Raw genomic sequence first — 27,545 nt, forward strand, 5'->3', positions numbered from 1 at the left:
GGTTTCCTCTCTGACCTCAATGACCGAGCCAGCCTCCGATTCTGACTCCGGCTCGCTTGAGCTGCCACATTCCACCACAACAGGCATAATTTGAGTCTCCTCTTCGGTTATGGCCTCTCCACCAGCTAGAGTCTCACCAAGAGTCATAAAACGTTTGTTAGGATTCGGCACCGCCTTCCTCTTCTTCCCTCACTTCAGGCGAGCCAATTCCTCCTCTAGGCTAGCAATCCTCGCAGTATGCGCCGCTACCGTCTGCTGTTGAGCCTCAAAGCCCTTTGCTATTACGGTATACCGTCTTCGTGTCTTTGGTGTTTTGTTCAGCCCAAGATCACGAATTTGATGGCTCGCCTTTGGTGTATCGTCTGAGTCAAAATACGGCCTGGGTTCGGGAGTCGCTCTTGGGCTGCCATTTGACCTCTCTTCTTGGATTTCTGGGTGCCGCAGCGCTTTGGCACGTGAGATCGGCCAATTTCCGGTAACCCTCCAGCCAGAGAGTATGTTCTTCTCAGTCATTCCAACTCGACGCGCCTTGGCGTAGGCCCTGATGAAATTAACCTTGTCCATCGGAGTGGAATCAGTCAACGAAGCGAACCCCTCCAACTCTCGTCGATATGCGGCCTTGGAGGCATTGAATACTCCATTGTCCAAAGGCTGGAGCCCATGAGAGCAGTGTGCTGGCAGATAGCAACAATAAACGTTGTTCAAAAGCACGTGGCCATCCATTCATCCTTCTGTCGCTCAGTAGTGATCTTGAGCTGAAGAAAACGAAGAATATACCGTTGTATGACTCCCATGACCATCTAAAATGATTAGTCTCGCGTCAGAGTCGTCGGCAGGCCTGGTCTGGGGCAGATAGACTCTTTCAAGCCATTCAACGCCAATGTGGTCGTCAGTCCACCCGTTAGGCGAGGTTATGTAATACCAGTCTGCTATCTTCTTGAATCCCTCAAGAAACCACTGTTTCTGGAGTTCTTTGCCCTTGGAGATTATGCCAGGGATTAAGTCGCGGCCGTCAGCAGTGACGGCCTCGATAAATGAAGTCCAATTTCGAGTCTGTGGTCCCTTGAGAAATGCCTTCCGCTTTGGGTCCGCGCTTCCAACAACCAGGCTATCTAACCCTAAATAAAAAGGATTAGTCGGTCAAATTTCAAGCACTGACAAGGTATACAGATAGATACTTGCCGAAACCAGTCATAATACCCCCTTCGTCAACGTTGACGGTGTTTTCAGGCTTGATCCAGCCATACTGGCCCTCCCTGATATCAAAGTACCAATGAACTGCCTTAGGCGTGAAAGAGTCGAACCTTTTGGCTTCTTGGCGTCTACCCATCTTGGTCTTGAGGTCTGCGCGGCGCTTGATAAATCTGGTCACCCAATTGCGTCCTAACTCGGGATGTTCGCTCTGCTGTCTCAACAAGCCCATGACGCAAGCGCGGATCTGATTGTGGGACGGAGCATAGCCCAAGGATTCCTGACGGAGTATCCAGAAAGCTAATCTGTCCTCTTGATTCTTGGACAAACGTCGGCGAGGCTGAATCTGCTCTTTCACGGCTCCCCGGCCGTTAAGTCTGTCGATTAGAGTCCTTCGGGGCACTCCCCGTCTCTCAGCCGCTTGAGAGGGTGAAAGGCCATTATCAGTAATATCCAATATAGCCTCGGCCATCTCGTCCTCTGTATATTCCCATCGAAGCCGCGAGATAGGCATTTTTTTTGTCGTTGTCAAAGACAAAGACCAAAAAACGCGAGAAAGAGCGGTGATGAGCTTGGTGATTAACCTGACAATATTTCAATAGCACGGCCTGCCTATATCGCGTACCCCGCACAGCCTTGCAGAGTCAAAACAATTACCTCCAATCATTTCTATAATCAATAGAGGTAACTTCTTTTAGGTAGCTATTTATTTTGGCCAACTTTCGTGTAAGTGAAGTTGACGAGTTTTGGTGGTGCTTTTTTTTTTTTGCGTGGCGAAAGACTGGGGTTGGCGAAAGGGTGGTTGCGCATGGTATTATTATGTTGCTGTCAAAGGCACGGATGCAGGCCCCCACAAGTAGTCGGGAATAAAATACCACGGGAAATGTTTGATGGCGAGGCTAGGCTGGAACAGTTGTGCGAGAGGACAGTAAATGAGGCCCGATTATCGTTATTGTCATATCCATCTGCACAATACTAGATCCAAATCAACTCAATACATTACACCTAACTCAAGCACAACAGAAAATCTCATAAAATATAAAGACAAGAGCAATAATGCTATCACAAACCGAGTTCCCACGTGCATTTCACGTGCATTTCATGTGCCTCTTAACAAGAAACCCTCAAAAGAAGGCTCCTTTACACTTATAATCTCAGAGAGCGAATGAGAGTTCACATGTGCGCATTGCCAAATGAGGATATAGGCCTCAGTTATTAGCGGAGTGTTCATTCCACTTTTGCCGTAGCCGACAATGCGATACCTTTCGTACCGAAAGGCATAACACCCCTAATGTCATCATTTTCATCAAAATTTTATGATGAATAGCGAAACCGAGTCTCTCTTCATCAATGACGATTATTTCACGCCGATTGATAATTTTTCCAATGCCTCACAGAGCGAATTCGATTCCCCTGCAGACAACGAGCAGTCTTCGAGACCAACAGAAATCCCCTCGCCGCTCCGATCGCCGAATTTTCATACATTTGACGATCTTTTCGACTTCCTTCAAGACTTCTATCGGAATAACGGCGCTGCCCTTATCAAGAAGGCTGCTACAAAGAAGCGCGATATCGATGGAACCTCTCGATTGAGATATGTTACGCTGGCCTGCGATCGCTGCGCTGCAGTACGAGAATCTCAATCTACAGGCCTTCGACAGTCATCGAGGAAAAATATCAACTGCCCGTTCAAATTGCAGTGGAAACACGAACCATTTCTGGGTCTACGAGCCCAAAGGATGTCACAATCATCCTGCTTCTCATGATCTGTCTGCTCACCTCGTCTTTCGGAGGAGAACTTCAGAACAGCGAGGCCTTGCTAAGTCGCTTGTTCAGATACATTCTCTTCCTGCACAAGAAATGGGAGAAATGCTTCGTCTTTCATCATCAACACCAAGTTATTTTACGCAGAAAGATATCTATAATGATCGACAACGTCTCCGCTCTCAGCTTCTCGGTGGGCTGACAGCAACTCAAGCCTGGATTTCGATCCTTCGATCACACGGTCTGCGGCATTTCATCAAATATGAAGATGATGATGAACATCGCATTCAAGGAATCTTCTGGACTTATCCCTGGTGTGAGATACAGTGGAAGCGTTTTCCTGAGGTCCTAGGTCTCGATAACACATGCAAAACCAACCGCTTTAAAATGCCCTTCTTCCAAGTAACTGGTATCTCTGATCAGAGGTCTGTTGTGAATTTCGCCTTTGGCCTTATCGATAATGAGAAAGAGGATGCTTATCTCTGGCTTTGTCGACAACTCGATGCCTGCAGACGAGATCTTCATCTTCCAGCTCCATCTGTGATCATCACAGATAAGGAAAAGGCTCTCAAGAATGCCCTGAACCAGGTTTTCCCTACTACTCAGCAGCAACTCTGTGTATGGCATATTAACGCTAATGTGAGGGCAAAGATTAGATCACGATGGAATGCTGATGACCCGGATGATCTTGAAGATGATGATTCTGAAGCTGACGATGCACCTGAAACTGCTAACGTGGCCTCGTCATCCCTTAACGATTTACAAGAACAAGAACCCACCCTAGCCCACTTAGCATTGCAGTCAGCCTTGCCTGAAGATGACCCGCATAGTCGCCAAGGGATGTTTGAAGCCTGGAAACGCGTTGTGTATGCTCCTACTGAGGCTGACTTTGAAGCTTAGTGGATGAAGCTCAATGACACGTATCCTCTTCAGCATCACATCCTCAGTTATATCTCTAAAGAATACATGGCTTGGCGCCTTCAATGAGCGAAGTGTTTCATCGATAACTATCGCAACTTTGGCCAAAGGGTTAACAGCCCAACTGAGACTGCGCATAAGGACGTAAAGTCATTCTTAGTCACCGGCACGGGAGATCTTCTATCTCTCCACCAGGCCCTTGAGACGATGCTTGAGAAGAAGAAGCGAGACTATATTCAACGCGCCGCAGAGATGAATATGCATATCCGAGTTAAGTTTATGCACCGAGACTGGCTTCGTGATATCAATACGCAAGTCTCGTATATTGCAATTAATTTAATAGCCCACCAAGCCCGTCTCGCAATAGCGGCATATCTCACAGCAAAAAATCCATGCCCGAAGCATCTTTCTGTGTGTACAGGCAGCTTTACGCAGCAATTTGCACTCCCATGTGCCCATCGTATTCTGGAGCGGCTTGAGGCTTACGAGAGCATCCAAAAGGATGATATTCATCCCCGCTGGTGGCTTGAGGAGCCTCTGGTGAGAAAACTGCGTATTTACATATGAAATATGCTAATTTCTGTTGACTAGGACTTCGAAGAACCACTCCTCCGAATCCGAGACCCCTATGTTGCTCAGAACCTTCGCGGCCGACCCCGAGCTACGATAAACCCAAAGACCGCTGTTCCGTTGAATCTTGGGTCTCTGTATAGCAGCGAGACCACGAGATCATCATCATCAACGCGTTCATCAACATCATCGTCAACGCGCTCATCAACGGCTTCAACCGCTATGAGGCAGAGCCAAAGCCGTCATAATACACGGCAGCTGAATCCGAGTATCCGTCGAAACCGTACACAAGCTGAGATCGAAACGGATTTGCCCACATCACGGGTTTCAACGCCGTCACAGACACAGGCTTCAACGCCGTCATCGACTCGATCACGAACAGCTACAAATACAAGGGGAAGGAGAATACGAGGCAGGCGCGGAAGGGGAACCCAGGTTAGCTCGAGGCTGTCAGCAACACCAACGCCGTCCGGCGATAACTTCATCCCGGTCACTCAATCGTCCCTGCGAGATGAGATTGTGGTTAGGTCTTTGGACCTAGACTAAGTGACTTTTTGCGTGATTCTTAGTCACCTCTAGCTGTCAGAATTTTTGGTATGTAGAGGCGAAGGTAAGGAAAGAAGGAAGAAATTACCGAATTTCACGTGACGGGTTGTACCCTTAGCAATAAGGGGTTATATGAATAGCACGACTCTAGATAAAATATCTGGATCAAGTCTGATTGCCTTCTAAGCAAAGCTTCCAGCGCTTCGAGTATACCGAATCAACTAGAAAACATCAAGTTCCCGACAGTGCAACTAGGCAGAGCACATATAAACTCAGTTTAGTGCTGTTTGCTCGTAGCTTGATTCTCGCGATTCGTATATCCCTTCAGGTGGGAGAACATCGTCAACAAATGATGCCTGGGCCATCGTCGTGCGGTTGCTTGGCTCCTGAGCTGCCGGACGACTGCTCGTGGCGCGTCACGCACACACGCACCGATTTGGGGGCACCATTTTTGGGGCTTAGTCAGAAAACGCGCCCGGGCGCCAATTTTAAAATGGCGCCCAGGCGCCAGTGTATCAGTCGCCGTACTCTCCGGCTGGAGAGTTACTGGCAATTGGCCGATTTCACGTGCCAAAGCTCTGCGGCACCCAGAAATCCAAGGGGATAAGCCGAATGACAGCCCAAGGAGGACTTCAGAGCGGGCGCCGTATTTTGGTTCGGACGATACACTAAAAACCAGCCGCCAAATCCGCGATCTTGGGCTAAACAAAACACCAAAGACACGGAGACGATACAACGTGATAGCCAAAGGCTTTGAGACTCAACAGCAGACGTTAATGGCGCATACCGTGAAGATTGCTAGTCTGGAGGAGGAACTGGCCCGTCTGAAGAGAGGGAAGAGAAAGGCACTTCCGAATCCCAATAAACGGTTCATGACTCTTAGTGAGGCTCTAGCCTCTAGAGAAGCGATTACCGAAAAAGGAAGCGGAAGGAAGGGTGTTGTGGCGAATTATAGCTCTTCGGTCAGAATCAGAGGCTGCTTCGGTAATTGAAGTCAGAGAAGAAATCGTAACACCTCAGCACACCACCCGGTCGGGGAGGCTAGTAGAAAGGCCTAAAAATCAATAGATACATCAATTGTAGGTTTACACCAAGCAACCATTTGCAAATAACTTTTATTCTGGTCAAGCTGCGTGTAAATGAAAGTGTTGAGTTTTGGTAGATGAAATTTTTTTTTTTTTGCCTGACGAAAGGGTGGGGTTGCCGAAAGGGTGGTGGCGTATGGTAGCCAAGAACAAGAGTTATTACTCTTTAGGCGTGAGAGAGAGGGAATGAAGCCAAAGAACCGGGGGGGAGAACCTCTTTCATGAGTGTAATTAGAGATTACAGCGATGCCAGATTTAATATTGTCATAACGTTGGAGTGTTATTTAAATTGAGAGTGATTATGAAGCTTGAGTGGTGCGCAACTTCTTGGGGTGGGGACTCATTAAGGTTCAAACGAACCCCACTCAACGGCTGCCCTCTCGCCTTCTATGACGAACTTCTTACATCACCGTTTCCTTATCCCTTGGGCTGTGGAAAACCTCTCGCCAGGTCACAACAGGAGGTTGCGGCCAAATAAAATGCATCGGATCAACGGTACCTAATCAACCCCCCCTCAAAATTTTAGCCTATGATAGAAGTAACGTACTTGATAAGCATGCCGGTCAGACAAGTATGCCAGACAGAGGTATTTTTACCTTAAAAGAGGAAATTAAAAAAACCCTTAAAATTTGAAATCTAGCTAAAAATAAATTTAAACTTTATATTATACTTATTACATAATTTATTATCCTATATAATCTTTAAAAAAAAATCTTGTTTAATTCCTTATAAGGTAGTATAGAAAAAAGTAAATTCGCACTGTATACTTAGCTATTTTTTTATAAACGGATTTTTCTAAAAAATCTAAAAAAAAAATTATTTCTAGATTATTTACAAAATTAGCTTTATAAAAATACTTTTTTTAAGTTTCTAGGTATTTTATAGAGAAAGTTAGGTTATCTAGGGTAGGTTAATTTTAGGTGCACAGTATGCTGTCCGGCATACTTGTCTGACCGGCATGCTTATTAAGTACGTTACCAGCAATCTCTCGAGTTACAAATTGCTACATCACACTGCTCACATCCTCAAATTGATTGACGGATAACGGGTCCTGGGTAGCTCCTTGACGAGAAGCTCTCGTCACGGCACTTCGAAGGGTTAAAAATCGAAGCCTCGGTCTTCGGCAGGCGGAAAAGCCGGTCTCCGGGTGCGATCACCCTCATGCTCTTGGGGCTATTATCTTCATTGATAAAGCTGTTATTATCATATGCGTTGAGCGCCTCCTCCGATATCTCTATAGGTGCCAATTGGGAAGTCATTGATCAATCTGAAAGAATTTCTATGGGAATGTAGGCGGATTCAATTAATGACGCGTCATAAGGTTCCCCTCATGTACCTCTGAGAAGTGGGGGGATGTGGGGCTCGGTACGGCCAGGAGGTTTTCCACAACTCAAGGGATAGAAGAACGAAAGCCAGCCTATCACCATCTTGCGAAAATCCAGTAAACCTTTGAGCTTGGATGATGACCAAATCACAAGAGCAGAGATTGAATTCATCACAATTCCGTAGCGACAGGTTCGGTGCGCAGAAACCGTCGCCATCAATTCATAAACTTATTCGACGCCCACGTATGCAAGTAGCGGCCCTCAGACTCCAAGATTCGCTTTTAAAACTGCCCCAGTCCCCCGTTGCTCGGTATTGTGTACCTAGCGCATCATATCACAATCGTATTCCCTCTCCTTTACCTTTGCTCATACACCTTTACACCGATTAATTCGCATTTGCTCATCAGCGCTAACCATCTTACATACATTACCTGCCCAAATCTGAGCGGTAGGTCATAGGTAGCATCAGAGTAGGCACCGCCACAATGCGCTCTCGACAAGCCTCCAATCACGGAACCGAGACCGAGACCGAGACCGAACCCTTTCCATCCATCGAAGATGCATCACCGCGCGCCGACAATACAGCCCCTTCATCGCCCGTCGAGAATCGCCCAGCCGCCTCATCATCGATAAGCGGTCGCCTTCGTCGCGCCTCCCAAAGCTTTGAAGTGTCTAATCCCCGGAGGGCTTCATGGCCGCCACCGGAACCATCTGCTCATCCATCTTCACACGTCAAGCCGTGCCGCGTACTTCCTCGAATTCGTCGATACCGATGCAACAAAGTTCCGCTGCTGGAGATCCTTCGAGACAGAGCACGTTTCCTGCTGTTAGTGAAGAGGTGCCTCCTGAGGAAACGGATTGTCCGAGCGCCGCATCTGCGAGCAGGGCTTTCACGGGAGAGCCAGCTACTGCTGCACCTTTTGAGAATGGGTACCATTTCCCCCCTAAGCACTCCGCTTGGCAATCGACAAAGTCTGGCTGCATCGCATTCTGGAACTATTTCGTGACGCCTCTAGGCTTTTGCGTTACCATCTACGGTCTGAAATGTTGTTGCTTGGGTGGCATGCTCTTCTTGCTGCTCTGGTAAGGTGACGCCCCTTCCACCATCATACAAGAACTCTACTGAATTTATCACAGCAATGCTGCCCCTGCCATGTGTCACCCCTCTTGCAATGATATCGACTCTCCCAGACGAAAATGGATTGAATGGGACTCGCAGATCCTCAACGCTCTTTTCTGCGTTACTGGCTTTGGGCTTGCTCCCTGGAGATTTCGCGACCTTTGGTACCTGCTTCAATACCGAATGCAAGGGAAAGAAATCCCCCTCCGACGCCTGGGTGGAATTCACCGAGGCTGGTTCCGACTCCCGGGCTCCGCTGAGCTCAACCCTCACATAGGGCCGAAGAATGTGTCTAGCTCGCCCAAGCTCGCTTCGTCTATCGCTTGCCCATTCCCCGAGGATAAGATCCCCGACGCCCCCTTACCGAACGACGCGCACCGGCCACACCAATTTGGAAGCTGGACGCCGTCATCTGGCTAATGGTCTGGAATACCTTCTTTCAGTGCTGTCTCGCCGGCTTCATGTGGGGAATGAACCGATATAATCGACCTAGCTGGGCAACCGGCCTCTTTGTTGGTCTCGCGTGTGTGGTTGCCGCCGTCGGTGGAATCATGATGTTCATTGAAGGAAAGAAGGTCAAGGCCATCGAGGGAGTTCCTGTCAGTGACAAGGATATCCAGCAGCTTCAAGAGGACCGGGAGAGGGGGCATTTGGCATTTCAACAACATCAAGGATAAGGATTTGACGGAAGATGGAAAGAAGACGAAGGCTGCCAAAAAATGAAGGTTGGTTCAGGAAAAAAGTTCTGAAAATGCTTTGGCGAAACGGCGAATATCTTCTTGGATTGGATGACTTTATACACATCCACTCGGTTCATTCTTTTGAGGTTGAGCAGGCGTTGAAGCCGCTCAGTTGGTTCATTTGATAAGGGTCACTTTTATCGCCTACCGTTTTAGAAGTTCATCTTGGAGATTCATTCTTCATGTTTCACTGCTGCTCTTCGTGACATTAATGTCACTAGAGTGCCGGATGTATGACAACGCATAGTCACTGGGGGCGGCTCATCTTACCATGTGTCGGATGTTCCAGGACAGAAATCAAGTAAACTACCAAAAAAAGAAAAAAGCCGTATTGCCCGTACTGTAGGTATTCTTGTTGACGGCCGCTTCCTCCAATGCTCGCATTTCTCATCGCCCTTAAACACGGCTGAGAGGAAGAACACGACCACATTATCCTTCCCCGCTATTTGGTTCGCCTATAGCAGGAAAATACAAGTTAGCAAGGGAATCATAGCCAACATTGTCAACGCTGTCTACCTGATCTGGGGTAGGGATTACTTTGATCTTGTTGAATTTGAAACCGGATTTCCCTGACTTATCGTTCCTTTTAGCATCAACGAGCTCATTGAATATAGTAGCGTGGCCGTGCTAACGAAGAGAGAGAAAGAGGTCCGGAGACGAAGTTATCCACAAAGACGTGATGTGTCGAATTCGGCAGTAGATTTATGAGAGCAACAACGACGGTCTGAGTCGAATTCAACGCGGTGAGCTTATCCCGGCTGTCTGTGACGACATGGATAACTTCCTCGACCGCATCAGCCTCCCTAGCTTCCCTCTGTTGGCGGTCTTTCCCTCTCCCTCTCCCTCTCCCTCGGCCGTGGCGGTGGCCTCTGTCTCTTTGAGATACCGAATTCTTCCTCTTTGAACGTTCAACGCCAAGGGACCGTGTTCTGCACCGGGCTGGTGCCAAATCCACCTCAGACAGATGCCAAGATGGGCCACAACCCGCACGTTGAACCCTGTGTCAATAAGTTTGTTGGGTACGTATGTGACTTGCGAGTTCCGTCCTGTATAGCGAATCATGCCCTGATTTATAGCGACGTGGGAGCCCGGCTCGCATAGCTGCGTTGTAGCAAGTTGGATAAGCTCAGACCCAGCGTTGTGCGCATTGGAAGACGTCAGGAAAGCCCTCATAATCCTCGAATTTAGTGTGATCAAGTGGGCGAAGGTGACGATGGAGGAGGTAAGCCGGTCAGAGGTCATGAACCTGATGATTGAGTGTTCAGGGCGTTGGTTCCTAAACTTAGGGGTCTTCCAATGGCCTTCAATCGCGATTTCCTTGTGGATTTCTAAATAAATTAGGATTGCAAGCCATATACATACCTTTGCTGCTGTGGCCGGCTGCCAAGCTTGCAGCCGCGACCCTCTTCTAACTCATGGTTCCGGCTATCAATAACGCCCCTTTCCAGCAAACTATTAACCCTGCTGTTAGTATGATTTGCTCAGCTTTCCGCTAGGGATAGAGGCATAAAGAGGTATAGCGGCTCTTGGGGCAGCTGGTTGACCTCAAGTTCGCGCCATTCCACATTGAAAGGTTTAAAATTGAAGCCTCGGGTTTCAGAAGGCGGAAAAACAGGCCGCCGGGTGCTATCGCAGTCATGTTCGCGGCGCCTATTATCTTTGTTAATAAAGCTACGGTTATCATAGGCATTAAGTGCCTCTGCAGGGATTGATTGAGAGCTCATGGATGATTGTTAAATGATTTGTAGGAGGATTTGGTAGTAATGTTTAATAATGCAAAGCGAGGTTCCCCTCATGTACTAATCATGTGACAGAGTTGGTATGGGGCCAGGTACATTTGGGAGCCTTTGCATATTCGAAGGGATAGTTATTTAGACACCAAAGCATTCCACCTCCGCACAACCTCTTTCCTCTCCTCTACAGGAGCCTCCCGCCAGTCATTAATACCCTGTCTCAGCCGAATCAATAGAACCTCTGCTTTCAGCTTCGTAAGGTGATGCTTTGCTAGTTCTTTCTCGATGCCCTTGAGTGTGTAACCCGGCAGCCCAAAGATTGCTTTGCTGCGTCAGCGGCTCGTCTATTCTAGTGCCGGCTTGCGAGATCGCAATGATCATTACCGAAGATAGGGAAATAATTGAAAGTACTCACCTGAGCCCAAATTGCTGATAAATCCCAGACCACCGCGCAACATACCCTTACCTAGGCCCTTTGCGCCTCGTTGCTTGGTATCGTCATAAGGTTTTGTAACGAGCCCACTGAAGGCGTCCCAAATCCCCAACATAAACTCCTTCCCAGCTGTCTTGAGCCCACTTCCGAGCCCCGTGATCTCATCGCGCCGTCGCACCTCCACGCCAGCAAACCCATGTGATGGGGCGTTGTGAAACCCGTTGGCGACGTTATAGAAGAGTGCCACGGGAGCTTTGGCGCCAGCCTTGGCCAGGTCGCACGCATATCTTCCGGTGGCACGAGTGACGTAGTAAGCACGGCCGTTTTTGCCCTCTTCGTGAGCTCTCCACGAGGCCTTGTGCCTATTGCGGATAGAGGGTGCTATTTTGGAGGTCGCTATGGCCGGGTCAGCGTTGCGAAGCGACTTAGTAGCCATCTTCATCGCGATGCTCTCCATGTCCGTCAGTGTTAGGGTAGCCGGTCCGATGACGGGTCTTAAGATGCCGTCATGAGCTCGATGCTCTTCTATGGGAGTGAAGTGCTTGTCTCTTTTTGAACTCAGGCGTCTCTTTGATGGCCTTAGTGGAGCTGGATTTTTCAACCGTTGGGAGTAGTCAGATGTTGCGGTACCCACGGCCGCGACAAAGCCCGAGGCTGCAGCTATGACACCGATGATGGGGTCCTCGGCGCCTTCATCGACATACCAGTGCTTATGACGAAGCAACTTGAGGTCTGGTGGTTGAATCAACCCTTTGTCAACAAGACAGGAGGTTGCGAAGCCGCTGAGATGGGCTCCCGTTTTCCTGTGAAGCCAGGTTGCCAGTCTCTCAGGGCAGATATCGCAGCGCAGCTTGTCAACTTCCAAGCGATCGGTGATATCCATAGCGGCTTGGCCCGCCCCATCCTCCTTTGCAATATGTTCTGCCATCTCTTGTGCCACCTCATGAACTTCCGGTTGCAGAGCAAAGGTGATACTCTCTGCTAGAATCTCCGCAGTCAACTCCTTAAACGGTACGGATGTCGGGCCGGCACCGGCCCTTGCCATCATTCGGCCCCAGAAAGGTTGGTCGCCGAAGAAAGGAACAATCACCGTCGGTCGACCAGCGGCGATACCAGCTGCCGTCGTACCTGCACCGCCATGGTGCACAACCGCGGAAACGCGCTGAAAAAGCCAGTCATGTGGGCAATTTCCGATCAGATACACACTGTCAGGGACGTCATCTCCCCCGCCGACACCACCCCAGCCTTTTGACACGATGGCGCGAACACCGGCAATCTTGATGGCCTGGAAAATGAGTTGAGTGAGAGCTTGTGGATTGTCCACAACAATAGAGCCGAATCCAACATAGATTGGCATTGGCCCTTTCTCGAGAAATTCGACCAAGTCCGGAGGAGGCGTGTACGAATTTGCGAGCCGTAGAAAGGAAAACCCTGTGATGTTGAGATGAGAAGGCCAGTCGGATGGCTTGGGTATCAGAGACTCGGACCAGAGGTAATTGTATGGGACTCGCAGCCTGGAGAGCAGTTGATACCCCCACATTGGGCTGACCGGGTCGAGGTGTAGTGTTTGGGTGCGGAACTTGTTGATCAAGTCTCCCAGACTAATGTGGAAAGTTAGTAAATGCATTTTGTTCGCTTCATTTCTCTGGTGGTCTCGCACTATACTTACCCTTGCCACGTCAACAACTCCATCATCATGAAAGAGAGGTAATTAGCAACCCGTGCATCAGCATCTCCATATCTCATCGCCGCTAAGGGATGAGGAAATGCTTTTGTTGGTGACCATGGCATGGTGAAGACCAGGTGTAGCGGGATGCTCAGTTTCTCGGCGCAGTGAACGTGAGCCATCGATGGTGGGTTGGCAATGATGACGTCCGCAATGAAGAGGTCCCCCGCACATTGCACGTTGGCAGCCGTCACTCGCTCTCCCATCCCATCACCGGCCTCGATGCAGCTCCGCCAGGCGCCATTGATAATCTCAGTCATCTCCCTTCTCCTCTTGCCCACGTCGCCTCCTTTGACACTTTCTCGGCTGGGCAGTAAGCCAGGGTTCTTGACCATGTAGGCCATGAGAGCTTCTGGATCCCCGCCAATGCTGAAGAATTCGACGCCTTGGGCCTCGACAAAATCCTTAAAGACGGGGTGCGTGCAGATTCTGACGCGATGGCCACACGGTGGCTTCATGAGTAATTGGGCGATGGGAATGAACGGCTGGACATCGCCTCTGGAGCCAGCGATATGGATGGCGATGTTGAGGCGCGGGCTGGTAGTTGGTTTCTCGACGTCCGGCAGAAACGCGATGCTGTTCGTCCTTCGCGGCTTCGGAGGCTCCAAATGTTCGACGCCTGGCAGCTCGCCGGCAAAGGATCCCTGGAATCGGTCGCACCATGTCGCCAGCGCTTGCGGGTTGTCGTGGAACTGGACCCGTACGCGTCCATCGCCGATGACGTCGCTCGATGGCCCGTTGCCGATATTCGCGTCGTCAATCGCGACATGACCGGGCCCGTGGGGATTTGATGCGATTGAGCGCCATGGTGAAGCGTCCCAATTGAGAAGACTCGGTCAACATTGACTCTCAGCTGGCGCACCTCTGCTCCTGGTCGACCGTAGAAGTGATGGTTATCGGATTGCGTTGGGCTTCGGAGTCAGCATCGTCGTTAGCGCGAGTCCAGAGATTTGGACGCGCGCAGCAGAGCCTTCCTGAATTAATTATGCGGAGCCGCTCTTGTCCATAGCCCCATTTCACATGAAGTCATTATGAGACATTAGTGGTGATAGCTTCAGTGCTGATTCGTCCACGCTCAGAGATACGATAACTAAAGTTGACTAGCTCAATCTAGCCTTTCTCCTCAAAAGAGGGGGTTCAACAGAAGGTGTGGAAAGAAGCAATTAGGGTCAATTGAGCTACTGAGGAAGGCTTCTGACGAGGGGATCCTGCCGGGGTGTATATACTGCAACTTCCCCCTAGATACATAAGAATTTTGGTATAATTAACAAGGAGGCGTGGAATGCCTCAAGGCATTTAATCTCACCCTAGTGGTTAGATAAAGTTACAGACGAGTGTCCGGTATGTCACGTCCGGTGTCATTACTACGGGTTCACGCTAGGTATTATTCTCCGGCGATTCTGCCAGAATCGGCCATACGAATGCATGTATATATTTATGACGCCCGGGCTAAGCCTAAACGGCACTCTTGCTAAATTACACAATCTCTTCATGTCAATTTGCTATGGTCTCCTAAAACCCGTCCGAAGATCTGCTTTCCACGTTCCTATTGCCAATTTGGACGTTTTCAGCGGCATCTCATGGGGTTAGTAGCAAGTGAACTTGAAGCCTAATTCCTCTAAGTGTTCAGTTTCTTATTTTCGGCGGCTGAAGCAGTGCGTGCTTTCGATTATATGAGGACTTGATAGTTAGCATTGGTAGTTTGGTGGGTGAGTTGAACTTAGATCATCTCTGATTAAGGCGACCCGAGCGATTGCAAATCTGATTATCGCTCGTATAGCATTCATGTTAGGTGTCTACTTCTGTCTATCTAATACTGCCTTCCCTCCCAGAAAGAAGGAGATATTACCGCGCTTTGTGTCTATATATTGAAGCATCTTTTTGCGGTGTCTCGTCTAATTCACGCAGCGGAAGAGAAAATGCTCTACCGTTTCTTTTGCCCGTCCGCACGGGCACTTATCTATTGGCGCAGCTCGAACCTGATACAAATAACCATTAAGCCGGGCTATTCCGGTCCTAAGCTGTGTTAGCACGCTGGCCTCTTTCTACGATAGCTGGTCGTATCCCCTCGACTGTGTTAAGGCTCCAATCGGGTCACTACAGGGATGTCTGACCAATAAAACTGCACAATATGAATGGTACATTATTTCCCACCTAAATTAACCTGTGATAGAAGTCCCAACAATATTTCGAGTTACAAATCGCGACATCACACTGCTTACATCCCCACCTTGATTGATGCCTCCGTTTATTGCTGCTGACCAGCCCCAAAGGCTTCCTTGAGCTCCTTGACCTAGGCCTCCCAAGCTGACAACCCTGACAAGCAACGCATTATCTTTTTTTCCCTCTTCGGACAAATTTATGCTGTGCCACAGGCGTAAATTCGTCCCCGGTCCGAAACTTCCGTCTGGACTGACTGTTGTTTGTATTGTGCAGCTGTGCTGGGTGAAGATGTTTTTTTTTTTTGGAACTTGATTATATTATTATTATTAATATAAGAGTTCTTCTCAAGTTTATATCTCTGAATGATTCCATCTAGGACTTTGAACTCTAAATCTAGGACTTTCAGACTGCTAGTCTGAATCCTGAATGGAAGGGGGATCCTCGGATTTCCAACACTGACTTTCATTGTGGAACGCCTTGAATAGGTCGTTATGAATGCGCCGGCGCCAGACTTTCTGATTTGTATATCGCTTCCAATGCGGCTGGCCGTGGAGTTGCAAAAGGAAGCTATTCACAAGGACCACATCTAACAGGAAGGTCCAAGTGAGAGCCTGCCAAGCGCCTCGGCGAATAGCATGATCGTAGCCCTGATATGCCCTCATCTGGTCTCCTCGATCGACATGATTCATCTCATCGTTATAAGTAGCAGCCACTGTAGGGATTGGTATCAGCTTGACTGCCTTATTACTAAAAAAATCGCTGTGTCGGCCGTGCCGTACACTTCTTCGTTGATGGCCTCTTCCTCCAGCGCTCACATCTCTCATCGCCCTTAAACACAGTTGATAGGAATAACACGAGGGCATTATCTTTCCATGCAATTTGGTTTACCTGCAGTAAGAAAAGATAAGTTAGTAAGGAACTCATAGATAATAGGGTAAAGGCTTTCTACCTGGTTATCTGGGGTAGGGATGACTTTGATCTCGTTGAATTTGAACCTTGTTTTCCTTGATTTATCGTTCTTTTTGGCATCAATGAGCTCCTTGAAGATGCCGCAGTTAGGGCGGGCTGTGCCTGTAGCACCGTGGCCGTGCTGACAAAGAGAGAGGAAGAGGTCTGGCGACGAGAAGAGGTTATCCACAAAGACGTGATATGTCGACTTTGGTAGTAGGTTTATAAGGGCAATAACAACGCTCTGAGTCGAGTTCAACGCGATGACTTTATCCTCATCGTCTATGAGGACATGGATAACTTATTCAACCTTATCAGCCTCGCTAGCTTCTCTCTCTCGGCTGCCTCTTCCACTTCCTCTGCCGCGGCCGCCTCTCCCTCTTTATCATGCTGGTTTCTCCTTGTTCAGACGTTCAAGCATCGTAGCATACAGATCGCCGGACCGGACAGACAAGATAGTGGCCAGATACTCGGTCACCCTCGGGTCGCGAGACGACCAGAACCCATACACGGCCGAGCTGGAAGCGATTGCGATGGCATTGCGTTGCATGCCCGATGGGTTGCAACACCGAGAACTCACGGTGCTGCCAAGCAGCCAGTCGTCACTGAAAGCGATCGCACGACCACGGCAGCAATCCGGTCAGATCACCATCCGACAGATCTATGAGCACATTGAACGTCTGGGAAAGGGAAGCAACAGGGTCAGAATGGCATGGATACCATCCCGAGATGACGACCTCGCCATCGGCCGCAAGGCGAAGAGACAAGCGCAGAAAGCAACTAGAGCAGAATACACGCCGCAATCGCTGCCATACCAGGCCCGCTCCACTCGGACCAGGCTAGTAGCAGCGCAGCTGCACCAGCAAAGAGGACTACCCGACAGAGTGGGCGGCTACTCTAAGCGGGTCGACCGAGCCCTACCGGGCAAGCATACGAAAGCGCTTTATGATAACCTAAAAAGACGAGAAGCCGACGTGTTCTCGCAACTTCGTACAGGAATGGCAAGGATCAACAGTTACCTGAGCAAGATAGGAGCGGCAGAGTCGGACGTGTGTGAGTGCGGACGCGCACCAGGGACGATGGAGCACTTCCTTTTCCGATGCTCGAGATGGGACACTGAACGTTAAGTCATGCGACAAGCGGGACAAAGCATGTTGGGAAACCTTTCCTCCTTTCTGGGTGGAAAATCGGCGTCGGACGGGCCCAAATGGGCACCTAACCTAGAGGCGGTGCGAGCGACGGTTAAGTTTGCAATGGCGACGGGAAGACTGAGGTGAAAAAGGGAAACAGAACATACTAAACACCAACACTACAGCTGACTACTAACATACACAGCCTCATGTTGACAGACCATGCTTCAGCTGCTGGGGATAGGATGCTGAACACTTGGAGAAATCGGCCTTCAAGCAGGCCTGTCAAGCTGTTGAACGATAGCGCTCTCTGATTGGTCAGAGCAGCCCCGCTAAAGGGGCTACGCGCTGTTATATTACCGCTTTAGGCGATGCCCTCATTTTCAGAAGAACAAGGCTCTTTCAACTACCGTTTTTCATGCTTCAAGGTGACCGCAGGCGCTCTGTACGACACAAGCAGAGTCAAGCAAGCGGGGCTGGAAAAGAGACGAGCTGGCAAGAAGGGTGGGGCTCTCTTGGGTGGTCCGGATGAAGAGCGGGGAAGCGAAGACAGCTTAGCGTAGTCATCGGCCCTATGAGATCCGTTCTCCCGGGCGTAATAAATACTGGTACTGATACTGATGGTCTACGTGGATTTACAGTGTAGTGGGTCCGACCCTTGGACCAGCCTTCCTCCACTTCAATATATCAGCGTCTGAAGGCTTGATATATTCGCTCGTAGTGTCCTTTTTAACCTGGTTTTTCGTAGGGGCTTCGTCGGGTGCGGTTTTTGGGAACATAAACGCATGAGCCGCTAGATTGATGGTATGACCGTTACAACGAAGGCGGTGATGTTTCGCGTCGTATATGATATTGTGCCTCTCGTTCAACACTATTAATCATTGGTATTGGTCTCTCAATAAATTGATAGAGGCGTACATTTCTGTAGAGAATTCATCAACGTATCATTCGAGTCTTCATTGTCTGAAACAAAGTATCCAATCTGGGTGACAATTCCGTAGTCCTCGACGACATTCATCACAATATGGGCCTGATTCTCTCCTGAATGCTTGCCGTGTACCTCTCGTAAAGCGACACAATATGAAACCAGCTCGCCGTTGCTACCAATGGAGTGTGCAACAATACCAAGGATACCAAGCTTATTTGGAGAGGACCATATATCGACGGTGGAGTGTATTCTCGAGATAGCTGATTGGAGAACTTGTCGTATACGTCGCTTTTGCGTCTCAAACGTTCGCATCACCCACTCGCGAATCGTTTGATGCGATGTAGGTAAAATCGAGAGGACTCCAGGATTGAGGAATTTGAGCAAGCTAAAAGGGCATAAGATTAGTATATGAACCATTAATATTAAGTATATTAGAGCGCTTACGCTCGAAAGCTTTCTCTTGTTGCCATACGAAGTGCAATCCCGCAGTCTGCAATCTACTCTACATACAGTTGCTCAAACTTATCAGCGTCAAGATCTGTCGTTTCGTCATCGTGTCGACGACGTTTGAGGGGATTCGTGTTCTGAGACATCCGTGAGAAGGCTTCCTCAAGGTGATTCCTTGTTTTAGCAGCCCTTTCTTCATTAGGCGTTAATATATCGAGAGTAGTGTGAGATTTAAGGTGCTTGTAGATGTGTGCCGTGCCTCCATTTTCGAGATATTCGGCAGGCTTCCCTTTACAGTACTTGCAACGCCATATAATCTGACCTTCCGTATTACGGACGATCTGATTCCTTCCGAAGGGCGTATGATCCCATATCTTCGACGTACGCTTCTTCTTCTTAAATTGAGAGGTTAACAACGGCGAAATACCGTAGGATCTCGAGAAATTCGGACACTCTAGCTCCTCCACTTTTCCACTTTTTAACCTCCAAACCGTCGAGTTACCATTGGTTAATTGGCTGATACGAAGTTTTGTGGCGACGCTAGAGTGTCCGAATTTCTCGAGATCCTACGGTACCTTCATTGTAAGCTTCGGAATCGGCTTAGTCCACTTAGCACTGACCAAGTCACTTTCATCTATATGAATAGTCGGATGCTAAAGAGCTTAAGACGGTCAAAGATAATCCGGCAGAACCGATGGCTGTCAAAAACTGGGAGACAGTTGATGTTGCTCGGCTGATGAAGGTAGAAAACACCTTCCAAGACTCCATATTTGTGGATGGCTGGGGTTGGGAAGAGACCGATTTAGAAAATAGTGGAGAAGAAATGGACATCGGCCAATGAGAGGTTTTTGTCATGTAAAATACCTCGAGGTTTCTGACGTCAAAAACCTTGGTCAGATAGGTAAATTACCGTTCGGTAAATTACCTCGACGGACCCCTAGCTCCAAAGCCTGTCGTCATCACTTGCATAATCATTCTGCCCGGGGTCGGCCCGTCCCGAGCCTCTTGCTATCACTCTTATTCTTGTTTTTGTTCCTATTCTTATTTTCCTCTTTGCTTTGTTCGTCTTGAATCCAGATGATCTGCTTGAACGCGCGGTTGAGGGGGGAGCGGATGTTGGGGACATCCTTCCAGAAGTCGACGGTCGCGACGGCACGCTTAGCGATACCCTCGGGGGTGAACTCAAACTTCTATAGTCGGGGTTAGCAAAGGATTCTGGGGATAGCGATCCGGGGAGCCACCTGGCCCAAGCTTAACTTTGCCAGGGGTAGGGGGTAACTTGCCTTGTAAACATCCTTGTAGGCACCAGAGGCACCGAAGCGGTTGATGCCAAACTGCTCGTGGGTGTAGCGCTCCCAGCCCATGGTGCTCATCACCTCAACGGACAGCGAGGGGGTACCATCGGGGAGGACAGACAGGCGGTACTCCTGGTCCTGGAGGTCAAAGGCCTCGAAGCAGGGCAGGGAGACGACACGGGCCTTGAGGTTGTGGTTCTCCTCGAGGACCTTGACAGCATCGAGGGCAATGGCAACCTCGGAACCAGTGGCGACGAGGGTGATGTCAGCGCCCTCAACCTCGCGCAGGACGTAACCACCCTTGGCAGCCTTCTCGATGGTCGAGCCCTCGAGCTGGGGAAGGTTCTGGCGAGTCAGAGCAATGATGCTGGGAGTCACCTTGGAAGTCAGGGCGACGTAGTAAGCACCGCTGGTCTCGTTACCGTCGGCAGGTCGCCAGACGAGAGTGTTGGGGAGAGCACGGAAGTGGGCAAGAGTCTCAATAGGCTGGTGGGTAGGACCATCCTCACCGAGACCGATGGAGTCGTGGGTGGCGACCCAGATGGTGCGGACGCGGGACAGGGCAGACAGACGGACGGCACCAGCAGCGTACGAGACGAAGTTCAGGAAGGTACCGGTGTAGGGCAGGATGGTGCCGTAGGCAGCGAGACCGTTGAGGATGGCACCCATGGCGTGCTCACGGACACCATATCGGACATATCGGCCGGTGTAGTCGCCGAGACCGGTCGACTTGGGCTGGAAGTCGACAGCATCCTTCCATCGGGTCAGGTTGGAGCCAGTCAGATCGGCGGAACCACCAAACAGCTCGGGGATGGCCTCGTGGACCTTCTGGAGAACAGTCTCGGACAGCTTTCGCGAGGCGATGGCGGGGTCGGAGGGGCTGTAGACGGGGAGGTTCTTCTCCCAGCCCTCGGGGAGGTCGCCAGTCTGTCGTCGCACGAGATCAGCGGCCTCGGCGGGGAACTGCTCCTTGTACTTGGCGAAGAGCTGGTTCCACTCCTGCTCAGCGGCGGCACCCTCGGACGAGTGCTTGCCATAGAGATCGTAAACCTCCTGGGGGGACGACAAAGCTCTCCTCGGGGTTGAAGCCGAACTTCTCCTTGAGCTGCTTGATGTCGTCAGCCTTGAGGGGAGAGCCGTGGACACCGTGGGTGCCCTGCTTCAGGGAGCCGAAACCAATGGTGGTCTTGAGCTGGATAAGGGTGGGCTTGTCAGTGACGGCCTTGGCCTCCTTGATGGCAGCCTCAATGCCCTCGAGGTCGTGGTCACTGTCCTCGACGGTGAGGACCTGCCAGCCGTAGCCTCGTATCGCTTGGGGACATCCTCAGTGAAGGCGACGGCAGTGTCACCGTCAATGGTGATCTTGTTGTCGTCCCAGATGGCAATCAGGTTGCCGAGCTGGAGGTGACCGGCGAGAGAGCAGGCCTCGCTGGAGACACCCTCCATCAAGCAGCCATCGCCGAGGAAGACGTAGGTGTGATTGTTGACGAGGTCGAAACCGGGCTTGTTGAAGGTAGCCGCGGTGTGAGCCTGGGCAATGGCCAGACCAACGGCGTTGGAGATACCCTGGCCAAGAGGACCAGTGGTGACCTCAACACCGGGGGTGTCATGGGCCTCGGGGTGACCGGGAGTCCGGCTGTCGACCGACTACAGCAACGGTAAGCATGCAATGGCGAGAAAAGACGTCAGAATCACGTACTCGGAAGGCCTTGAGGTCATCGATGGTGAGGTCATAGCCAAAGAGGTGGAGGAGGGCATACTGAAGCATGCAGCCGTGGCCGTTGCTGAGGAGGAAAATGGTCAATTTTTTTTTCTTGGAATGAGTTTGTGGCGTCGGTCGCCGGGTAAAAGACTTACGAGAGGACGAAGCGGTCACGGTTCAACCAGTCAGGGTTCTTGGGGTTGAAGGTCATGAACTTGTTGAACAGGACGTGGGCAACAGGGGCCATGCCCCTTGATAAGAGAGTCAGTATTCATGTATTTTGTTGTAGAAGCTCATCGGCGACGAAGCGGAGGGTGGGAAAACTCACATGGGAGCACCAGGGTGTCCCGAGTTGCTGTGGAAGGTCGCATCAACCTGTTGAGAGTTGGTCAGTTGACGTTGTCCTTTGTTTGCTGCTCGTTATGAGAGCTACAGAGCTGCCAGGCACACGCCCAACACGATGACGATACGAGAGCCAGCGAAACAACAAAACCGATGAGGCGGTGACGCTCTCTTGCGATGGTTGTGACACTGTCTCTCTCACCACATTTCTCTGCGCGTTCCCCCCAAAGCCAAGGTGAATGAATGGTGGGGCAGGCGTGGCGGGGTAAAATCCAATGCACAAGAGCTGGAGGGGAAGAGGAAAAAGCTTACCGCAAGGGTGCGGATGGTGTTGATGGCCTTCTGATCGATCTCACAGTAACCCATTTTGCCGAATGTTCGAGAGACTGGTTCTATGAAGGAGGAGAAGGAAGAAGAAGAGAAGGAGGAGGAGGAACAAGGGAAGAAAAAGGTCGAATGACGGGGAGATGAACGGAACAAGTCTGACGTTTGCTGGAGGGGTCGTGTCATGTATTTAGCGGTCTCTAGTTTTCCCAGTCTCAAAAAAAAAAAAATGGTCGGCCGGGCGGTATCCCCGCAGCCCAAGGCCATCATCGCCTCGAGAATGCGCGGGCATTGGCTGAGACGAGGTACATGCCCCGAGCAGGTACAGTCTGAATCGAGGTACATTGACGTTGGGGGAACAACAAGATTGCTCATCATCCAGATGGTAGCTCTAGTACAGTGGGATGCAAAGAGTATGAAACTTGTATCTTGTACTGGATCGCTAATTTAGGGGAATTATACCCTGTCAATATGGGCCGCTCCAATCAAAAGAGCAGTGTAAATAAATAAACTGCCCAGTTAGGCCTAGATAACTTTGGCCGGTACGGATACAAGATATAAGTTTCATACTCTTTGCACCCCACTGTAGGTATCTTCAACTGTGGCGGGCCCGGAGCTTGGGTGGTTCTCGGGTCGCCAGGGGGCAGCTCCAGGGCCACCTGGGCGCCATGCAGCGCGCGTCTTCAGGGCATTCTCCCCAGCCAGCAATGGATGGCAGGTACTCCGTACTACCGCCACAATTGGGACCAACGGCACCAGCTCAATGTACAAAATGCAACGAGATCCCCTTGACATCCGTCACAGATAAGGAAGTACCTAGCATGGTGCTGCAAACAGGATTTGCACTTGGCCTCCTCTCCTCCCTCTCTGCCGTGACCGATGGCTGCGCTCACCAGGTGCTATGACTCTCGAGGAGGACACAGTAACAGTCACGTCGTGAGTCATCCCTGGCCGCAGAGTTACTTAAAGCATACGGCTAGATTACTAACGCAGTTGTTTCCCGAGGCCGTGAAGATCATGCCTACCTGTCGCATAACATTCGTGTGACCGGATGTAACTATCCGGTTTCACATCTGGCCTGTCGCATAATCCTAACGACATGAACTTAAATAGCTGTGCCCGAACGCATGGCTGTTCGATTTCTTTTGTTCTTTAGATAATTCTCATCAATCGACTGGTGCCACCAATGATCCCTGCGGAACCAATTGTCTGACACTACCCTGCGACTGGCCCTTCCTCGCGTCTTGTCCCCTAAGGAAGCCACCTCGACTCTTCAGAATGCGTTTCGTCATTCAACCAGCGCAACATCCTTAACAGTCCTGTCGCTCAGCTCTCCTAGTCTGGCTTGGGCGGCAATCATTTCTTCCCTAAAGTTTCTAGAGGCCCTTGAACTACTTCGCGACGGGACAATCTTCGGTCCCCGACAGAACTTTCACCAATTCCTCCGCTGTCAAATGACCTGCCGTTGTTTCCATCCTGTGCACCCATACACACCGTCCCTCTCTAAAAATCAGTTCACCACCATTCTGCCAAAAGTCTCCACCTTTGAAAGCCTCATACCCACTCCAAACCATTTGTTTCGCGCTTCTGATGATAAGACCGAACAAGGACTGTTTCGTGTATGACGGTCTCCGAGAGGCAATTAAGGTTCTTTTCATCCGGAGCATTTCGTACAGGCGGCCAGTGGGATCCGTGAAGATTGGCAGCTCGCAGGATGTTTCCGCTGCATAAGGGGGGATGCGGGACGAGTCGCCGCACCCAACGATAATGAGTCTACACGGACCAATAGGGAGAGTGGAGAGGACGGTTGGTGTAAGATGTAACGCTATGGAACGGATATAATCTTGATCGCAGGAGCAGAAGAAGTGGCGAACTAAATTATTGACTTTAAATCGCCCGTCCTAAACATTTTCGGTCTCTCGGCAAGGACTTACTGAATATCACGACAACATTGAGAATGCCATCTCTTGCAGCGACTAGTTCGCCAAATGGGCTAGACTTGCCGTCGAAGGAGAGGACGGGAAGTTTATAAAGGGCAGAGATGAGCTCTTCATCGAGAATAGGATAAGGGGATGCCGGAATGCACGACTTCGACATGATGAGGACTAAGGGTAAACAATTAAAGGTGTCAAGAATTGTTCGTCAGGGCTGGGTGCAGTCAAACTATTTTAGTTTGACTGTAATGTCATGGAGTAAGAAATGAGGTGCATGTGACAGAGGTGCACCGGATCGCATGCTTCTATGAGATTGTGTGCGTTAAATGATGCAACGTCAGGAGATCGCACGCACAACTCCCAGTGCAAGAGCGTTCAAGGGTCTGAAAAAGCCACAAATCGCCACAAGCATCTCTTCATGTCTGTTGGCTGAGGTGGATTACGGATCGGCCAGCGGGGATCCTGGGTCGATTCTAGACCACGAGCGCTCGGCTACTATTAGTACCTTTTCCTTCTCGCAGATCCGTCAATGCCAGTTGATATCAAAGCAGCCATCACCAACACGACCTTCACGGCGCTCCAGGTGGTTCTCTTGGGACCGTTTCGCACAGGATCTATTTTTCAGTGTTCTACAAACTGCTCTTTGTCACTTGGTAATAATGAGCGAGCCAGTTATCAACTTGCCCTTCGTCTACCGCGCGGTGCTCCTCTACTTCGAACCTGCAGGAGCCGTCGCTGGCGCCCTGTTGCAGGCTTGCAAACAAATAAATCAAATCAAATCGACAATCCAATTCGATTTGATTTGGATACCAAAATTAGCGATTTGGTTTGATTTGATTTAATTTAGATCAATTTGGATCTTATTTGGATATCTGGATAACCCCGCTTTTCTCCCAAGATGATTTACATTGAGCGGCTCCTATGAGATCTGCTTTGAGGCGGCCTCTCTGAGCCGTGACCATCTGTCCGGCGAGGCTAAATATTCGCTCTGGCTCGGAAGACATGGCCGGAACTGAAAAGAGATCAATTGCCATCCGCGACAGACGTGGATACTGGCGTCTTCGGAGAAGCCAATATTGAATCGGATCATCCACTAAACAATCACCTGGATCGGTTGTGGCCACCCACTCTGCATACTCATCGCGCATGGCGGACGTCGAAGGTGCAGGTTGAGTACTGAGCTTCCTGATTGAGGCCATAAAATCATCCAGGTCCGTTATCTACCTTGCAACAGTCGGTTGCTCCGGTATCGTATCCTGCTCGACCGAGAGGTTTCGATACTCCTCCCACAGCTCTTGCACAACCGCCTTTCCTTTGACTAACCAATCCGGATGGTCAGCCCATTGCGACTCGACGGTCGACCAGCGAAATGCAGGATGGAGGACAAGCGCTGCGAGGTACGCAAGGCTATCCTCGGTAAGGGTGTAGTATTGGTCCAGCTTCATCCAGCCGAGGTTGCAACCAATCCGTAGGTACGGTTCCTCATCTCGTTCATGTCGTACCTTTGCCTCTTCCAGATGCTTCAAAAGCCACTCCATCGTTAGCAGAACTTCCCAAATCGCGCCAAATTCGCCTTCTTGAGGTCGACCTTCCAGACGCTTGGTCGCAATCTTCAATGGTTTCAGGATCGCCAAATACTCTGCAATCACTGACCAGTCCTCAGTGGCCATCTTGTCGTCAACAATCGCAGGCTTCTTGCGACTCTTCTTCGGCATGGGCTTTGTCCCGTTCTGTGTCCTCCTGGCCACGTATTGGTTCCACTCTGTCACTTCCGCTTGGACCAGAGAATCGAGTGCATTCCGAAGCAGGTAGCCTCGCTCCATCATGGCTTCAGACGAGTTCCAGCGAGTAGCGTTGTCGGGAATGACGTCGTAGGTTGTTTTGTCCTCAAGGCTCAAGGCGGTGTTCTCAATCGACTGGAGCTTGTGGAGCTTCTCAATGCGCTGGCCGGACCTTTGCACCCAGTGCACAATATTGTGCAGCTTGCCTATGGGTCCCTTTGATCTCCAGAGTTTGACCTCATCTTGGATTTCCTTGTCGGCTTGGCAATCCTCCTCAAATGCGTCGGCGTCCGTGCCGAAAAGAATAGATCGGGCGACAAGATTAATAATGTGGCCACAACAACGAAGCCGACTGTGGGTGATCGTAGCCTTCTTCCGGTGACACGTTTTGCAAAGCCAGAATCGGTGACCGGAGCCGTCTTTCTCGATATCGAATCCATGTTCCCATACCCACCCTGTCCGCGGCCTTCTTCGGTGTTTGCGGATGGAATATCCCGAAAGGCGATTCCAATCGATGCCTTCATAGCCGATGTAGTCGACCGAGAACGATGTGTCTTCCTCCACCCCTCCTTTGGACTCTGATAAACTGAGATCGGAGCTGTCAAGGACGCTAAAAGCAGTAGAAGGAGCACTGGAAAGAGCTTTTGACGCCTCGTTGGCGTTCGCAGATTGAGCCGTGTCAAATATAGGACAAGAGTTACCGTGAATTGCCGATCGCTTTACAATATTCTCAGACTGGGGCACTCATGAAGTAGCGCGATACGTTTACCACAAGGCCGACACAGGCTCAAAATAAACTAATTTCGTGTGCAGCGCGTCGTCAGGTGGTAAAAAGCAAAGTTTTGTGTATCCTTACGCGACGCGAGCAGGGACGTGATTCCCGGCAGTGATTGGGCCTGGTCACAGCTGTGGGGCTTATCCAAATAGCCAGATATCCAAATAAATCTGGACGTCGCGATTTGATTTGATTTAGATAACATTACAGCCAATTTGATTTGATTTGATTTAGATAAATTTGATTTGATTTGAATAGATTTGAATTTGATTTATTTGTTTGCAAGCCTGGGGTGCACTTTGATATTACTACATAGTTATCATGTGAAATTCACGAAGGTGGTGGAGGCCCCCCCCCCAAGCGATTAAAAAATGGTGTTCCAAATTTCAGGGAACCAAATGCTAGGCAACCGCAAAGCTTGTGGCGTAGAAGCATGAAATTGAATGTGGCTAACAGGGCTTGAACACAGAGCGCAGCTCAATACTGGCACCAAGAGATGCGATCTGTCGGTACCGACCACATACTCTCGACGATTTGAGATAACACTTTTATTACCCGTAGTAGTTACATCACTGGATGGTTAACACTTATCCTTACTTGCTAGTAACTACCGTAGAAACTCGAA

At 50.0% G+C, this 27,545-nt stretch overlaps 8 protein-coding genes across 8 annotated transcripts; 3 read left to right on the forward strand and 5 right to left on the reverse strand.

The window, feature by feature from the left end:
• Window positions 1-189: 189 nt before the first annotated feature.
• MRS44_018462 (uncharacterized protein) lies at window positions 190-1,705 on the reverse strand (the record flags this gene model as incomplete). The annotated part of the gene is made up of 3 exons (XM_065615943.1): window positions 190-651; window positions 778-1,108; window positions 1,179-1,705. 3 exons carry the CDS (start codon window positions 1,703-1,705, stop codon window positions 190-192), a joined length of 1,320 nt encoding a protein of 439 aa, XP_065472015.1.
• Window positions 1,706-2,510: 805 nt separating this feature from the next.
• Window positions 2,511-3,855, forward strand: MRS44_018463 (uncharacterized protein; the record flags this gene model as incomplete). Its single annotated transcript, XM_065615944.1, has 2 exons — window positions 2,511-2,819; window positions 3,103-3,855. The coding sequence occupies 2 exons, from the start codon at window positions 2,511-2,513 to the stop codon at window positions 3,853-3,855; spliced, it is 1,062 nt and encodes a 353-aa protein (XP_065472016.1).
• Window positions 3,856-7,884: 4,029 nt separating this feature from the next.
• MRS44_018464 (uncharacterized protein) lies at window positions 7,885-8,939 on the forward strand (the record flags this gene model as incomplete). Its single annotated transcript, XM_065615945.1, has 3 exons — window positions 7,885-8,138; window positions 8,183-8,482; window positions 8,537-8,939. 3 exons carry the CDS (start codon window positions 7,885-7,887, stop codon window positions 8,937-8,939), a joined length of 957 nt encoding a protein of 318 aa, XP_065472017.1.
• A 2,187-nt stretch (window positions 8,940-11,126) lies between these two features.
• MRS44_018465 (uncharacterized protein) lies at window positions 11,127-13,958 on the reverse strand (the record flags this gene model as incomplete). Its single annotated transcript, XM_065615946.1, has 4 exons — window positions 11,127-11,314; window positions 11,408-13,026; window positions 13,095-13,877; window positions 13,924-13,958. 4 exons carry the CDS (start codon window positions 13,956-13,958, stop codon window positions 11,127-11,129), a joined length of 2,625 nt encoding a protein of 874 aa, XP_065472018.1.
• Window positions 13,959-16,525: 2,567 nt separating this feature from the next.
• Window positions 16,526-17,389, forward strand: MRS44_018466 (uncharacterized protein; the record flags this gene model as incomplete). The annotated part of the gene is made up of 1 exon (XM_065615947.1): window positions 16,526-17,389. The coding sequence occupies one exon, from the start codon at window positions 16,526-16,528 to the stop codon at window positions 17,387-17,389; it is 864 nt and encodes a 287-aa protein (XP_065472019.1).
• A 638-nt stretch (window positions 17,390-18,027) lies between these two features.
• MRS44_018467 (uncharacterized protein) lies at window positions 18,028-19,139 on the reverse strand (the record flags this gene model as incomplete). Its single annotated transcript, XM_065615948.1, has 4 exons — window positions 18,028-18,263; window positions 18,311-18,705; window positions 18,831-19,056; window positions 19,106-19,139. 4 exons carry the CDS (start codon window positions 19,137-19,139, stop codon window positions 18,028-18,030), a joined length of 891 nt encoding a protein of 296 aa, XP_065472020.1.
• A 599-nt stretch (window positions 19,140-19,738) lies between these two features.
• Window positions 19,739-22,472, reverse strand: MRS44_018468 (uncharacterized protein; the record flags this gene model as incomplete). The annotated part of the gene is made up of 8 exons (XM_065615949.1): window positions 19,739-19,957; window positions 20,009-21,091; window positions 21,129-21,350; window positions 21,401-21,709; window positions 21,762-21,846; window positions 21,920-22,015; window positions 22,093-22,139; window positions 22,419-22,472. 8 exons carry the CDS (start codon window positions 22,470-22,472, stop codon window positions 19,739-19,741), a joined length of 2,115 nt encoding a protein of 704 aa, XP_065472021.1.
• A 3,112-nt stretch (window positions 22,473-25,584) lies between these two features.
• Window positions 25,585-26,669, reverse strand: MRS44_018469 (uncharacterized protein; the record flags this gene model as incomplete). The annotated part of the gene is made up of 2 exons (XM_065615950.1): window positions 25,585-26,497; window positions 26,596-26,669. 2 exons carry the CDS (start codon window positions 26,667-26,669, stop codon window positions 25,585-25,587), a joined length of 987 nt encoding a protein of 328 aa, XP_065472022.1.
• Between the last annotated feature and the right edge of the window lie 876 nt (window positions 26,670-27,545).

The sequence above is a fragment of the Fusarium solani genome (assembly GCF_023522795.1).
Source record: "Fusarium solani strain SB1 chromosome Unknown bctg00000016, whole genome shotgun sequence".
Taxonomy (NCBI): Eukaryota; Fungi; Ascomycota; class Sordariomycetes; order Hypocreales; family Nectriaceae; genus Fusarium; species Fusarium solani.